The 16,736-nt window shown below is 49.7% G+C and overlaps 1 protein-coding gene across 1 annotated transcript in view; it reads right to left on the bottom strand.

Moving 5' to 3' along the window:
- WDR44 (WD repeat domain 44) overlaps positions 1–691 on the bottom strand; it is a 51,130-nt gene extending 50,439 nt beyond the window's left edge. Inside the window, exon 1 of the mRNA XM_075007858.1 lies at positions 525–691. Within this exon, the coding sequence (XP_074863959.1) occupies positions 525–601 (77 nt within the window). The 5' untranslated portion in view covers positions 602–691. The remainder of the gene's footprint in view (positions 1–524) is intronic.
- Positions 692–16,736: the final 16,045 nt, after the last annotated feature.

Genomic DNA, 16,736 nt, shown 5'->3' with positions numbered 1-16,736 from the left:
AGGTTGTGAGGAGGCACTAGGCGGGGGACGGTGGTACTGAGGGGGGTGCCGAGGCTGGCGGGGGGGGGGACACTGAGGTTGTGAGGAGGCACTAGGCGGGGGACGGTGGTACTGAGGGGGGTGCCGAGGCTGGCGGGGGGGGACACTGAGGTTGTGAGGAGGCACTAGGCGGGGGGGGGGCGGTACTGAGGGGGGTGCCGAGGCTGGCGGGGGGGGGACACTGAGGTTGTGAGGAGGCACTAGGCGGGGGGGGGGCGGTACTGAGGGGGGTGCCGAGGCTGGCGGGGGGGGACACTGAGGTTGTGAGGAGGCACTAGGCGGGGGGGGCGGTACCGAGGGGGGTGCCGAGGCTGGCGGGGGGGGACACTGAGGGCACTGGGAGGCGCGCAGGGAGCTGGGCTGGGCGGCAGCGGGTCAGTACGCGGAGGGGGTCGCTCGGCGGGGCGGGGCGGGGCGGGGCGGGGGACACTAGGCCGGGGCGGTGCCAGGCCAGGGACCGGGACCGGGACCGGGCCGCTACTCACGGCGCAGGGGAGGCGCCCCCCGGGTGCACTTCCTCGGGCGCGTCGTAGAACTCCTCGGTGTCGCTGTCGGACGCCATGAGCCGGCGCGCAGGTGCCGGGACCACAGCGCAAAGCGGCGGCGGCGGCGGCGGCGGGGGGCAGCAGGCGGCAGAGGCCGCACAACTCTCGCGAGGGCAGCCGCAGAGGCTCCGCCCACTAACGGCAGAGGGGCGGGGCTGCTGCTGACGGGTTGTGCGACGCGGTGCTGGCCGAGCGGGGCCGGTGATTGGCTGGGCGAGGGTCCAGCGCCCCCTGCGGGGAGTGCAGTGCGGTGTCCCGCCGCCGGTGTTGAGCTGCGCTGCGCTGCGCTGCGTGCCCGGCCCGGGAATGGGTGTCGCGGTCTGCCGGCCGGGCCCCATCCCCAGACAGCGCCGTGCACCCACGCGCGGGCTGCAGGCCGCGTCCCAGCCCAGGCAGCACCGTACACGCTGCTCCAGGCTGCTGGCCGGGCTCCATTCCCAGACAGCGCTGTGCACCCTGCTCCAGGCTGGGCTCCAGCCCCAGACAGCGCCGTGCACCTAGCCCTGGGCTGCAGTGTAGACCCCATCCCCAGGCAGTGCTGCGCCACTCTGGAGAGGGGCCTGCCTGGCTGTGAGAGCTTCTCTGGTGGGACGTGTCCTGAAGCGTGCGCTCTGTGCAGAGCTGGGGCAGCTGCCAGGGGTGGGTGACATAAAGGCCAATGGGACAGTGGCCCCAGGAGTGAGGGGCCCTGGGCTCTATAACTCCATCTGGTTTAAACAGTTCGCTTGAATGGCGCAACAGACATATATCCCATCACTCTTTCTTTGGAATTAATTGGTGGGTAATGGTACTAGGCATTAGGAGTAATGCTAGGCATGAATAAATTTCAGTGGGGGGTGGGTCCCTGGTGACTGCGTTGTCCCAGGGCCGCACTGGTTCATAATCAGTCCCTGGCTGCTCCTGGGGTCATTGCCCTGGCTTTTGGCTTCCCTGGCCAATGAGTTGGCTAGTGCTTCACTCTTTGCGGGGAGAAGGATTATGGGGAGAGATCCAGGGGTGTACAGTGGGCTCACTGCAATCCCAAGCTGCATGTTGGGTTGGGGGGAAATCCAGTCACATACAGAGCTGGGATTTTGTTAGAGAGTGGCTTGTTTTGAAAGCACATTAGTCTGTGTTTTGGCTTATCCTGGAAAGTTGGTGCTCATTTACAGCATGAACATTGCACAAACAGCTCTGCGCTGTGCTAGGCAGGGGCAAACGCAGCAGAAGGGGGAGTGCCAGCACTTCCAGGCAAAGGGCACTAGGGCTGCAGTGCACTGCTGGGTGCTTCCAGACTTGGTACTTAGCTCTGTTGGGCTGGGAGTGGTAGGGTTCCTCTGTACTATGTGCTGCAGAGACACATCAGGGCCATGCTAGGTGCTGCACAGACAGCTGGAGAGAGGGAGCTCTTGCCCTAAAACAGCTTATGCCTATAGTGCTCAAGAAGGACAAAGCATTTGGTCAAGAAGGACAAGGCATTCAGCGAGGCTGTGATTTAATTAACTTAGTTCCTGGGCTGGCAGGGTGCTCTGTTTGCACAGTTACTGGCCTGTCAAGCAGTGAGCTGCAGCTCCACCTTGGCTAAATTTGCATGACTCAGTTAAGTACAAGGTCCCCAAAAAAGAAAATAAGCAGTTAAGTTAGTCAGCACTTCAGTCATCCCTTCTCCTTCTATGCCCCCCCACTGCTTCCTTCCACCACCCCTAGCTGGCATGGCACCTCCCACCCCACCCCACGCACATACGACATCTGGAAAAAACAGCACGGGGCCAATGCACCCATGCACATTTGTGCAGATTGTGGTGCTGTAATTTCTGTGTAACAATTACTATCAAACTGAGATGGATTGGTACTCTCATGGATTATCCATTCATATCAAAACATAGAATCATAGAATACTAGGACTGGAAGGGACCTCGAGAGGCCATTGAGTCCAGCCCCCTGCCCCAATGGCAGGACCAAGTACTGTCTAAACCATCCCTGGTAGACATCTATCTAACCTGTTCTTAAATATCTCCAGCGATGGAGATTCCACAACCTCCCTTGGCAATTTATTCCACTCTTTGACCGCCCTGAGAGTTAGGAACCTTTTCCTAATGCTCAACCTAAACCTCCCTTGCTGCAGTTTAAGCCCATTGCCTCTTGTTCTATCCTCAGAGGCCAAGAAGAACAAGTTTTCTCCCTCCTCCTTATGACACCCTTTTAGATACCTGAAAACTGCTGTCATGTCTCCCCTCAATCTTCTCTTTTCCAAACTGAACAAGCCCAGTTCTTTTAGCCTTTCTTCATAGGTCACATTCTCTAGACCTTTAATTATTCTTGTCACTCTTTTCTGGACCCTCTCTAGTTTCTCCATATCTTTCTTGAACTGCGGTGCCCTGAACTGGACACAATACTCCAGCTGAGGCCTAACCAACTCAGAGTAGAGAGGAAGAATGACTTCTCATGTCTTGTTGACAAGACACCTGTTAATGCATCTTGCAGCTCCGACCAACAGTTGGATGCCATCCCTCCCTGACTGGTGAAAGCCAATGCCAGGGCATGTACAGAGATATGTGGAGGATAATACAGGAAATCCCCATCCCCAACCTAGGTTGATCATTAAGACATATGGCTCTATAATCCAGAAATGTGGTCAACTTGGCAGGAGAAGGGTGGAGCTAGGTGGGTTGTGAAAAATGAAGGTAAGTAGCACCCATTAAAAAGAGAACTGAAGAGTGTCATGTCATGAATAAATGGAGCTGTTGAAATGACTCAGACACTTGCATCTTTGTTTTTGTGGGCGGGTGGTACTCTGGTGGCTTGTTTTTATAGGGAAGACAGTGATTACATAGAGAAGATCCAGAAGGTGCTGTTTCAGAGCACCATGATCCTGAGTTACACCAGTGAGGGAATAGCAATTGAAGGACAGATTTGAATCCAATGAAAGACAAATTCTTTAGTTCCCTGTGTATATTTTCCTGCTTATGAGATTTATCCAACGTGGACATTTTCCATCCACCACCAAATAATCAGTGGATAAGGCAACAATAATTTGCTGTAGGGAGCTAACTTCCTTCTCGCCTACTAAACGCTCATTTTGTTTGTATCTGTGCAGCAATTTTATAAGTACATGTTACTGAGCCAAAGCTGAATTAATGTATCAGCACTTGCCAAGATGGCATGCTCATCACAATTGTCTCATTGTTACCTTGTACTTTCCCTGCATCTGTTAGGTCCACCTTTTTATTCCTGTTGTCTTATGTTTAGGTTGTATGTTCTTCCGGCCACCTTGGTATGTGTCTGTACGTCACCAAATACAGTGTTGGTTGGACTCCAGACATTGGTGCAATACATTAGTAATCGATAACAAGGTGAATATTTCTGGCCAGGGCTGGAAGCTGAATTATGGGTCCTTGTAACATAGACTACTCTTACGGATACTTGTACGGATCCTGATTCTTGATGAGTGAGTCGTCTCCTCTGCTTCAGAATCTGCAAGTAGAGCGTTTTCTGATTGACAGCATGTCAGGTTTCCTTAGCCCTCAATTCTGCAAAGACTAGGGAACACATACTGAATGTGATGCACTGTGAATGTTCCCATAGAGATCAATGGGATTACTCTCAGAACCTCAAGCTAAGCATCGGTGCAAGTCATTGCAGGATTGGGATCTTAGATTGGCCTCTGCATTAAGGAAGATTGCAGGTTCAGAAACAAGCTGAATTAGGTTCACTATGGAGTGTCAGCTTTGTCAAGAAGATTCTCTCTTAGCAACTGTTTAGAAGCCTGGGGTGACATTACCTTGGTTTGTGCCATCCGGCCTGGTCAGCACAATCTGCTGTGAGATCCATGCCTGCTCCTTCAATATGTTTTGTAGGGCAGGAAAAAACATCCGATACCAAAAACAAGGCTGTGACACTGTTAGGGCCATGCAGCACCGCAAGTTTTAGGTATTGTGTAAATGTAATTCTATGGCAGAGAGCTGCCAACACACACAAAGTAATCTCTGAAAATCCGTTTGATATCACCTTGAAAAAGGCAACATGAGTCCTGGGGCACCTTATATACTAATGTATTTTGGAGCATAAGATTTCATAGGCAAAGACCCGCTTCGTCAGATGCATCCTTTTGCAGTTTTGTATTTCTCCTGACACAAAGGGAAAGTGTGACCTGGCTGGCACCTTGCATTTTTATGTAAAAACGATGGGGTGAAATACCCCATGCAGCAAATTACTGAATAATGATCCAATGTTTAATGTATAGCCCATGATTTTATTCTGGCCATCTGCATGACACATAGATTCCATTAAAGACAACAGAGTGGTCTCTAAATTATTCATGCGAATGATATAATGGTAATGGGAAAGAAGTGGAAAAAAATATGAAGAGCTTCTTCCATTTAGTGCTTTGCAGTAGCTGACAGAACTGGTAAGGCTGAATATATTGTTACCCAGGGAAAGGAAATTGCAGAGAAATAGGCTTGATGACCAGTGAACGAAGCCCCCGACCCTATCTCCAGTAGGTAGGAGCATACGGTGCAGAAACAGACATGGCGCTAACAGCCAACATCTCTGAGAGGCCTGCAGGGTGCCGCAGACCTGAGGGTCCTGCTGGGTTGCTGGCTGGGAGCTGACTCGGGTAAGTGCCTGCCAGCCATAGCCTGCACCTGGCACCTCACTTTCTACCTGTCCCCAACCTCTTCTCCTGGGTCACAACTTCCTCCCAGACCCTGCACCCCCTCCTTCTCCAGGTCAGAGTCCTCTCCTGCACCCATACCCCTCCTGGACCCTGCAACCCGCCTGCACGTCAATTCCCTGCCCCATATCACAACCCTGACCTTCACATAAACCCCCTCCCAGACCCCACATTCCCTCCTGTACCCCAGTCCCCTCGCCCAAGATCCCTTCTGCACCCAACCTCCATTCCAGACCCCACCCTTCCACCATTAACATGGAAGAGTGCAGCCCTTGAGCACTTTCCAAATTCTTGGAGTGGCCCCATCAGAAATTATTTCCTACTCTGGTCTAAGATGTAACTAACATTAGCATTTCAAAGATCACCAAGAGCCTAAGTCTGGATTGCACTAAAGTATAACTTCATTTAATTCCAATCTTACGTAAAGAGCAGGATCAAGGCCAATTTCCTATATCTTCGCCCTCACATTTTGAAAGCTTTTATCCTGTGTACGCTTGCCTAGAGTCACAGCAATTGTCAGACACTATAGGAAATTGGTAGGACTATTATCCCAGGACTAAAAAGAAGCAACCCAAACTTTCTTTATCAGGATGGAGAAGTACAACATTCCTCATTATGAAGGATTTTTACAGATGTCATTAAGCATCAGTAAATCTTGTTGAAAGGAAAAGGCTGGAAGGAGAGGTATGCATGAGATGTGGCAGCCACAGTGTTACATTCCTGCCAACTTCATAGGAGCAAAATAGAAGAGCATCTTCCCTGATTTTAATCTCTCTCATACTTCTTCAGGGTGTGGTCAGCTGTTTCCAGTTTGTTTTAAAGGGTGAATTTTGTTAACCTTCCTGTACCCAGCCAACCAGAAGAGCACAGTTTGGATATAGCAGAAATACAGTTTCCAGAAATACAGTGTATGGACTGTGACTGGTATTTTTAAAGTATTCAGCCTTTTTCCCCCCATCCCAAGCAAGTCTCTGCAACCCAAGCAAATCTTTGCAATTCCGACTGGGGCTGCAATTTTTTGTGCTAAATGCTTTGGCAGCCAATAAGGAAAATAATGACATCTGTAACAGAGAGTCTCAGAGGTATAGCTGTGTTGGTCAGTAGCTTCACAAAAAAGCCCTTAAGCAGTCCTGTAGCACCTTAAAGACTAACGATTTTATGTATTAGGTAATGAGCTTTCGTGGGTAAGACCCACTTCCTCAGATTTGGAGTAACTGAGAATTAGATTGTCTGGCTGAGGCTGTCTTAACTACAAGGCAGCCCCAGTCTGGCATGCGGCTGTGATCTACCCCAGCTATCTGACTGCAGCAAATAGCCAAGGACCCTGGTGCAAACCACACATTTCATGTTCACTGGCTACACATTGCAGGCACACATTGGGGTGGCAGTCACCTGAGCCAGAAGTGAACTTGTCCCAAGAGAAGCAGAAAACCTGTGTGTTGGAAGCAAATGTCATGTCAGAAAACAAAACAAAAAATCCCAAAACATAGAAAAGCTCGAGGTTAATAATGGGGTCAGAGTGTCTGCAGTAATCTTAAAAAAGCTCCCGACCAGCCAGCTCTCCTGTGGCTATGTGAAAGGGGACTGCAAGCCAGAGGTAGAGCCCGCTGGAGAAACCAGAAATGAGTTTCCTCTGCAAAGTGCCAAGGGCACAGGACTTGACTAAATGTCTGGCCCTGGCGTACCTGTCCAAGCAGTGAGCACCCGGCTGAGGACATTTTGGTCTAAGCATGAATAGAACAGTATGTCTGTGCTGCCTGTCAGGGTTCCTTGTAAGCTGAGCACGTGAGTGGTAGCCCAGGAGAGATTCAGTTGCCACTCAGCTGATTAACAGAGCAGCCACAGTGACCCACAGTGGGTAGCATGTATGGTCTATTGGTGGTGCACATCCACACAGGCCCTGGTGCATGTGATAAAATTTATTCCACCTTCAGATGAAAAAAATGAGAGGGAACACTGCTGCCTGCCTGTGAAGGCGTCTTAAGGGGCGGGGAGGACTAGCTCAGTGGTTAGACCATTGGCCTTGTAAACCCAGGGTTGTGCATTCAGTCCTTGAGGGGGCCATTCAGAGGTTGGGAAAAACAGATTTTAAAAAAGAGGACAGGGGTCTGGACTCAACGACCTTTCAAGGCCCTTCCAGGTCTATGAGATAGGTATGTCTCCAGCTCAAAGGAATCCCTCTGGGGTAAGGCTCACAGATCTGGATGGGCTGTACCTGCTGTGTGAGGAGTCTGGCACAAGCCTTTTAATGACCTTTTTACCAGTTATTTTTTAAGAACAGGATATGAAACATTGGCGCCAGGTATTCCCTGCAATCTGCCAGCTTCCCACCATTCTGACTTGCCTGGTTAGCCACCCCCAGTGGGACAGAATCAGAGTAGTGGCGCTACTGCCCACTGATTGCTTTCTCTAAAGCTCAGGCATAGGGTGTACGGCCAGGTAAAAGGGTGAGTCATTGGAGTGCTCTTGTGTTCTGGTGATCCCTGGCTGTTTTGGGTGTAAGCTAGAGCAGCCCTCAGGCTACTCCGAGTTGTGCAAAGGCCCTAACTGTCATCAGTCAGCCCCAGGGCTAGGGGGCCATTAAATTCCCTTTGTTCTTCCCAGTCCTGGAATGAGCACAGCTCAGCAGGACACAGGAAATCTGGGCCACAGGACCACATGAAGCTGTGACATTAGCCGCTTCAATTAACATTATCATTAATAGGTGTTGCAGCAGCAGCTCGCTTCAGAGTTGGATTAGCCTTCCTGTTGGCACCAGCCAAGAACTGCCATGACAGCCACAATTCACAACCAGCACCAGCTAGTAACGATTGGTGTCTTCCTTCTCTTCCTTGTGATTGTTGTGCAGGTTCCTCCACCTTCCATAAGCCACCCCATGTGCACTGAATTTACTTCCTCACTTCCGCTCTAGAATGGGGCCCTGTTGGGTTGGTCCATGTAGTTCCTATAGGGGGAGAGGGAGACAACTGCCAAGGGATGCTTGGAAATGCTAACCAATCATTTCACTGGGATTCCCCTGGAAAGTGGAGTCATTGTTGGGATCCGTAATGTCTGGCTTCCCGGTTAAATGATGATGATGGTGTCTCTAGTGCCCCGGGTTGTGCTCGGTGTTTTATGGACGTATCAGAAGTCTCTAGCCAGATCCCTGCCCAAAGAATTGACAACTGTCACAAGCAACACGTGGACACAAAGGGCAGGACTACCTGCTTTAAATAGCCCCGAGCAGAGGCTGGCTGAAGCACTGTGGAAGAGGATCAGAGAGAGGCTGTGTTGCCTGTAGGATGAGGAAGATATGGAGATATAGGTGGAGAAAGTACCATGGAGAAAGGGACAGAGGTACAGCTGTCTGAACATCCCTTATCACAGCAGCTGCTGAGCCCCTCACAACCATTAACATATCCTCACACACCCTGAGCAGGTGGGGAAGTTCTGTTGTCCTCCCCATACACTGGGGAATTAAGGCTCCACGTGGATTAAGTAGCTTGCCCCAGGTCACACAGGAATAACTGAATACAGGGCTCCTGAGTCCCAGTCCTGAGCTGGCTGATGGGTTTTCTTTTTCTTCTGCAACAGGAGCAGAGGATGTAGCCTCTTAACTCTGGAAATCCTGGCGACCTGCTCGAGACCCTGGAGATCCCTGTGCCCCTTCCTCGGCTGTCAAGCTCTTGTCCCTTATTTAGTTGTCACAGGCCCCTGGCTGCTGGAATTCTCCTTGCAGAGGTATGGGTGTGTGGGCAGGGGGGTGGGTGGGTCGGTGGGTGCTGATACCTGAACGTGTGTCTGCTTTACTCTGCTTTTACTAAACATGGAAAATCTGATCAGAGGAATTGGTTCTAACCTTTTCCTGCATGAAGCATTGGAGTTGGAGATAAACTCTTTAAAGTGTGAGAACCTGACAGAACACAGCTCCCCGACAGCTTGGGAATTATGCTGGGAAACAGAATGTCTTAGGGGATAATGTAACAGATGCTTCAGCAAAAGGAACAAATGGGCTGTTCTCAGCAACACCGTCAATCACATGGATGCCAGCTGAAAGTTTTATGGCAGTAAGAAGGTTGATGCAGAAATGGGCTTCTTGGAATCCTTGAATTACATAACTGGCAGGGACCTCAGGAGGTCATCAAGTCCTGTCCCCTACCTTCACAGCAGGACCAACCATCATCCAGACCATCTCTGACAATGGAAATTGCACAAGGTCCCTAGGAAATTTATTCCAGTGTTTAACCACTGGACAGGTAGGAAGCTTTTCTTAATGGCCAGCCTAAATCTCCCTTGTTGCAATTTAAGCCCATTGCTTCTTGTCCTACCATTAGAGACCAAGAAGAATAATTTTTTCACTCCATCTTGTAACAACCTTTTAGGAACTTGAAAGCTGGCATGTCCCCTCTCAGTAAGCTCGTTTTTCAATCAAAACAAACTCATGTTTTTAGTCTTCCCTAGGATGTCTCTAAACCTTGAATAATTTTTGTTGTTCTTCTTTGGACTTTTTCCAGTTTCTCTACATCTTTCCTGAAATGTGGGGCCCAGAACTGGACACAATACTCCAGCTGAGGCCCACTCAGCGCAGAGTAGAGCGGAAGAATCATGTTTTGTGTCTTGCTCCTGTTAATAAGTGCCGGACGGATGTCTGCTATTTTTTTTGCAAGTGTCCCACTGTTGATCATATTGAGCCTGTGGTCCACTATGAGCCTGTGGTCCACTATGAGCCCCGCATCCCTTGCTCCTGTACTCCTTCCTAGGCAGTCATTTTCCATTTTGCATGCATGAAACCAGTTGTGATCAGGTTTTATTGATCAGGGTTGTCAAAAAACACTGATGTTGTCATTTAACACCGCACTTTACCAGCTACCTGGGGCATTTCAGGCCTCAGACACCAGACAGTGTAAATAAGCCATGGCACAGCAACTCAAGGTGAAACATGCAGGAGAGGCCCAGGGCAAGAGAAGCTGGGAGGAAGATTTCCAGAACAGGTGGGTTTTAAAGAGGAGTCTTTTCAGGATCCTGTGGGAGCTGTGAGGGCCAAGAGGGGAGCCCTTTCCAGGGTGGAGGCAGCAGACTGGCTGGCTGAGCACTGGAGGAGGGAAGGAAGGGTGAAGCAAGGGGAGCTGCTTGAGAACAGTGTAGAAGGTGGCAGAGGGTAGAGAGGACACAAGAGCAAAAATGGAGGTGGCCAGATAGACAGGGGTAAAAAGTGGAAGTTTTCTACACAGCCATTCCAGGGGATGGGGTCACGTGACTGGACACAGCCCCAGTAAGGCTGTAGGCTGTTCTGGTGGGCTTGTTCTAACGGCCAGCAGCTGTTTGCAAATTGCTCGTGGGCTGCACTGCAGTTTGGAGCAGCCCAGGGTCTCCACAATGCTGAGGGCTGTGTCTGCATCCCCTCCTCCCACCCTGCCAGGGGCTCCCCTAGGGGCAGCGTAGGGCCACTCAGACACTCCAGCCTACCCCTGCGGCTCAGGAGTTCTCTCCATGCTGCTTGTGCATGTTGAGGAATCCAGAGGGACCCTGGCTCAGATCTTCAATGGTATTTAGTCTCTACCCTCTCCTGTAATTAGCAGCAGCATCAGGAGTGCATGTTCAGGTGGCAGGTCACATAGCCTGCTCTGCACGACCACGTTTAACTGCAGACCCAAGTGCAGGAATGAGATGAACGTCCTCTGTGCAGCAGAGATCACTTCTTCATTGGACTGACCCTTGAACTGCCAGTCTTTAGAAACAGGGGTGGGGAACCTATGGTCTACAGTCCCGCAGCAGAACAGCACAGGGTGCACCTACTGATGTGAGGTTCCAAACTGCACTGCTACTGGCTTTCTGCTGGGCAGAAGAACAATCAGACAAGCCAGCTCTCAGTGGAGCTCCCCGTCTGCCTCTTCAGTGGTCTTTCCAAGCCCCAGAGTCCGCAGGTACTTACCTTAAAGAGCAACGAAGGGTCCTGTGGCATCTTATAGACTAACAGAAAAGCTTTCGAAAGCTCATGCTCAAAACTTTTCTGTTAGTCTACAAGGTGCCACAGGACCCTTCGTTGCTGTTACAGATCCAGACTAACACGGCTACCCCTCCGATACCTTAAAGAGTTTTCCTGCTACTTTATCATCTTAGTCTTACAAACAAAAACATTTTACTCACCCAGCCTTGATGCAAAGGCATAGTCTAGTCATTATGTATTTGTGCTGTGCTGCCAACTTTTGCATGCGCAGACCAGCTGTATCTCAAGCTTTGTAAATGCAGATATTCTGTTGTCAGAAGTAGAGAAAAGTCTTCTGTGTGTGTGTGTGTAAGAGAGAGAACAAGAGAGAGAGAGGATGATATAATGGTTATGTTTGCCTTCTGAGTAATACTTTAAATATCTAAGGGCCACCTACCATTTTATGAAGCAGAGTTGATGCATTGTTACGCAGAGGTGCCACAGAGTGGGGCCTTCCCTGGAAAATGCTTTTGTTGTTTCTTGTCTGATTTCCTTAAACTAAATTAGAAGTTCTTCACACTGAGAAGTAAATGAAGTCACTGTGTACCATGGAAAATGTGTGATACAGAAAGCTGCCTTTTAATCAAATTTTGGCAGGCTTACAAAAGTATAAAATAAGCCAAAATTCATTAAGAAATTCAAATACATTTTTATAAAAACAAAGGAAATCACTTCTGACTCATGTTTGTAAAAACCAATATCAGGCTTGATAAGGAACATTAAAGATTAATGATAAAATAACTAAAATTGAAACAATTGATTTTGTCCACACCCTCTGGACCCACACTCAAAATAGAAGGGCTTTGTTACAAAAATTCTCATGATGGTAACTTGAATACTGTGAGTGACACTACAAAGTATTCTGAAATTGTTATACCATTATAGCTTATAAATAATACTCCTCTGATCAGCATTACGACAGGGTCCCAGTACCTAACTATCAGAAAAATGTTCAAGGAAGTTATAGACTTTTCTCTGGGAATTGCCTCCTCCAAAAAGGTGGATGGAGCAGCACAAGGCTCTCATGGGTTACAGCTGGAGGTTTAGACAAGAAGCTTTTCACTGAGATTTTGTACCATTTCCTATTTCAGCTTCTCCCTTCCACTAAACAACTGGACAGAAGACTGAATCTTCACGAGAAAATGATTTCAGTGAAGCATATTTTCTTAGAGAAAAACCACACCCGCTCCTGTAACAGAGGAGATCTGCTAGGCTAACGAGAACAAGAGGGGAACGATGTTAGTCTGTAGCTTCACAAAGAGCAAGCAGTCCCTTAGCACCTCAGAGACTAACACATTGATTAAGTCACGTGCTTTCCGGCGTCAGACCTACTTCTCGAAGAATCATCTTTAGAAAGAAAGCAAGCCACAATTCAAGAACGGAAGTCTTTGCTAGAGGCCAGAGATAATGTAGAAGCACTTAGAGTGCAGGAAGCCGTGAAATAACTGCAACTTGATTATGAACTAAAACTTGTAGAGCTTTGTTTAAAAGACAAGCAAAAGATAGCAGCTATGGAAAGAGAAGCTAATGAAGGAATGCTGAATTGGACAAAGCACGTCCTGAGAAAAAGAAAGAAAGAAAGAAAGAGCTATGTCACCATCTGATGTAGAGCTACTGCCCACTGAATAAATAATGGAGGGGGTCAGAGCAGGGGGTCTGGATCCAGGGGGCTGGGAAGATAACCACTGGGCTACAATGATTGTCAGGCTTGCCTTTGAGCCAGAGGCAGAAGAAGAAATACACTGAAGAAATGTGTGGGCAGAGCCAAGTCTCTCTGTCACACCTTCTAGACTAACAGAAAAGTTTAGAGCATGAGCTTTCGTGAGTTAACTCACTTCTTCAGATGCTGGATCTGAAGAAGTGAGTTAACTCACGAAAGCTCATGCTCTAAACTTTTCTGTTAGTCTATAAGGTGCCACAGGACCCTTTGTTGCTCTACAGATCCAGACTAACACGGCTACCCCTCTGATACCTTCTAGACTAGAGCTCAAGTACAATAGGCTGGGGTGAGATTGGAGTTTCAGGCCGAATCCAGAATGTGCGTATTTTCCTGGGTTTAAATCAGATCCTCATGGTTACTCGTATGCCACACACCTGCTTGCTGGTCTAATTTTAGCCATGTACAGCTAAATGTTAGCTCAGTGCTGTAGTATTAACTAATGTAAATGTCACAGTCCTTGATGAACCACTCAAGAGCAGAATTCAGTTAAGGGGTTCAGCTTTTGTCATGGCCTCGGAAAGCTCTGTGTGCATGTAGCAGCACGCCAGAAGTATAGCCAGATTTGCTGCCTGGGTGCATGGCTGGCACTAGAGACAGCAGCAGTCTTACTTGGAAGGGCTGAAGCCAAGAAACCATGGAAATGTGTAAGTGACGTGAGACCTGGCTTTGGGAGGCGAGAGAGGGCACAGTTCCCAAGGCTGTCCTGGCTCAGCCACTGTGGACTCCGTTCCTGTGATGGGTGCTACTGGGCTTCTGCCTGGCATTCATGCTCGTCTGAGGAATGGCTTAGTGTGAGGTATACATCCTGCTTGGGACCTGATCCCCCGAGGAGCTGATGCTGCTACAGCTCCCAGCTGGGAAACTTCCTATGGGAATCCTTGACAAATCTGGTCCTGGTCTTTTAGTAGCTCACGTTGTGGGTCTGGTAGCTGCCGGGTTCAGGCTGTGGGGCAAACTGAGGTGTGGCTGAGACAATTGCCACAACTGGGAGATTCCATGGCAGGATCAGGGTTTTGGTACACTGCCGTTTAACCCAGAAAAGGGACCAAAGCCAACCCCTAGACTGTGATGAGCCAAAGTTTGTTGCACACAGGGAGAGGAGCACAGCAGTGGTTGTTGGGAGGAAAGCTAGAGCAGCTGCAACCGGTAAGTAGACACACCAGTGCCCCTCGACGCTGGCCTGCCCCAGTGGAAAACCTCCCTAGCAGGAGGGAAGGAAAAGGCCGGTGTCGTTAAGGTTGTGTCTGTCCCTCCAGGAGAGGGACCCCCGGCTGGGTCATCAGGCTCATCTCCCACTCAGGAGAAGGGGAGACTGCAGTATCCCCTGGGTTGAATACACGGCTGGCTTGTGCGATGGACTCATCTCACAGTAGTTAGTGGGAGGCAGTGTTTCCTAGTGGATAGTGCAGTATGCCGGTCACCAGGAGTCTAGGTTCTCCCCTCTGATCAGTGGGATCTTGGACACTGTCTGTCATCTGCCTTGGCTGGATACCCTTTGGGGCAGAGCCTGTTTGTCTACTCTAGGACAAGGAGGCCTCGGCCTTGGTTGACATTCCACAGTAATACAACAAACAGGAAAGTGGCACTAGACTGCCAATGAAGCTGCTCAGTGTGCAGGATGGGAGGTGAGAAGAGAAGCAGGAAACACGTGAATTGCACCACTTCAGGGTGGTGACCACACACAGAACGTATTTAACCTCAGTGTAGCTGTGAGGCCGTGGTGGTGTTTCCAGCCCGTCCATTCTCCCTTTCACTCACCTTTTCACTGGGTGCTGCTCTGGCTGGCTGCAATGATAGGTCATGGATGACCCCATCTCACCGGTTACCTCCCTCAGCCTGCTCCAAACACAGCGTTTTGGTTGTGGTTTAAACCCTCAGACCACAAGGATTTTAAACCAAAGTGCATCTATTTTCCTGCTTCAGCACCAGCAACCAGAAAGGCCTCACAGGATTCTTTCTCTCCCTGAAACCGACACGGCCAGTCTCACCCAGGGACTAATTCTCCAAGCCAGCTGGCTGCGTTTAGCATGGGCTTCAGCAGCAGCCGACTGCTCCTCCTCCCATCTGCTATCAGAACGGAACAGTTTAGCTGCACTGCCATGCACGGTCTGCCTAAGGATGTGGCCTATCACCAGCCCTTTTCTAGAGCCGGATACAAGCAGAGATGCAGCAAGGAAGTTTGCAGTTCTCAAATTTGCATTTGTTTGTTTTTTCCCTTATCCTCTTAGCCATATTCAGGACGTGATGAAATTCCCCTTCCTTTCTTCAGCTAGTACTTCGGAAGGGCAATCAACGACCCCGGGAACATGAATGCATGGTGGCTGCTACAGCAAGGCTTGACCAGACCTTCCCTCCTGACTATCTCATCCAACCCCCTGCCTCTAATCCTGCAATGGCAGGAATCACCCAGCTGGTAGGCAATTGCTTCTTCTGGAAATCTCAGCCCAGGACCTAGGCCTGGCTCTCAGGGAGCCCAGCCATCCCAGCATTCATTCTCCTTCACAGAGAGATTAGGGCAGAAAGCAAACTCCCAGGCTGCTGGTCCTAGCTGTCCGCAGAGACACAGCATCTGAAAACGAACAGCACCGCGTTTCTCCAGGGACTGCAACCTGCTCGCTGGCGAAGAAAAACCTTCAGGAGTGTGTGCCACGTGCCAGGGGGTGGCCCTGCCAGATGATTTCAAGACAGAGGCCAGCTCAATCAAACTGGCAGGAATAGTTACTGTCGTGTACACTTCAGTGTTGACTGGGCTCTGTGGGGGGTCTGGCAGTTTTACTGCACCTGTCTGACGCCACCAGTGGTGAGACGCCCAGGGGTGCAAAAGGCATAACACACTCCACGCTCTTAAACCCTGTAGTCAAGAGGGTTTGTGCGTCTGTCTGCTGCTGCAAGAGCAACATGCCAAAGTGCTGTCTGCAACTGGCCCGCTGTCACCCCTCTTTTCTCTTGTTGGTGTCGGGGTATTAGATGGAGCAGCTGCAGCAGCTGTGACTGGACACACTGCTGGTCTTACCACCAACCCTCTTGTAAGTGGCATGAACAGCAAGTAACCATACTCAAAAGAAAAGCAGCAAAACACACACATTCCACACAAGCACAAAGCACCACAGCCTCGCCAGTTAACTCCAGCAAACCCACGTTACGGCAGCTTGCATGTTGTTTCTTGGCTGACAGATGGCTGGTAAGAAGCTTTAATTAAAGAGTAACATAACCTGGGCTATGGCTCTGTGCTGCCTTTTGAAATTCTCCTTGAAGCTCGTGTTTGAAGTCCAATTTCAACAGACCATCACTTTTACAGTGGAGTACATGACATTGCCTAGAGGAAACGCCACCTGGGAGTAGCAAAACTGATCAGTAAATAGCACCAGCCAGCACTCACCGGCAACCCTCTGCCTGCACAGTGAATATCACTGCTGAGGAACGTGAAATATCTGGAATGATTTGGCATGTGGTCGTTCTTGGGAACCAGGGTCCAGCTGCTTCCCCAGGAGACCCTGGGAGTTTTTCCCAGCCCTCAGTGGGGTTGAGGAAAAGGCACAGGTGACAACTGCAACAGGGAGCAGATTGCTGTCTAGAGAGGAGCAGAGCAGCCCTGGAGATGGGGCATGGAGACATGTAACAATAACAAGCAGTAGGAGCAATGCTGGAGTTGTCTTGCTGCTTGCAAAGAGCAGTGAATCTTAATGGATAGTCTCTTGCTTCAGAAGAGTAATGATGCAGGTTTCTGTCCTGGCTGACTAAGCAGGGCCTTTTGTCCTGGTAGACATGAACGGCCCAAGGCAAAGGCTGTCAGGAGCCCTGTGTTGTACTCCA

This window comes from Carettochelys insculpta, chromosome 13, assembly GCF_033958435.1.
Source record: "Carettochelys insculpta isolate YL-2023 chromosome 13, ASM3395843v1, whole genome shotgun sequence".
In the NCBI taxonomy this organism is placed as follows: Eukaryota; Metazoa; Chordata; order Testudines; family Carettochelyidae; genus Carettochelys; species Carettochelys insculpta.
This window is presented reverse-complemented; position numbering and strand designations above follow the sequence as displayed.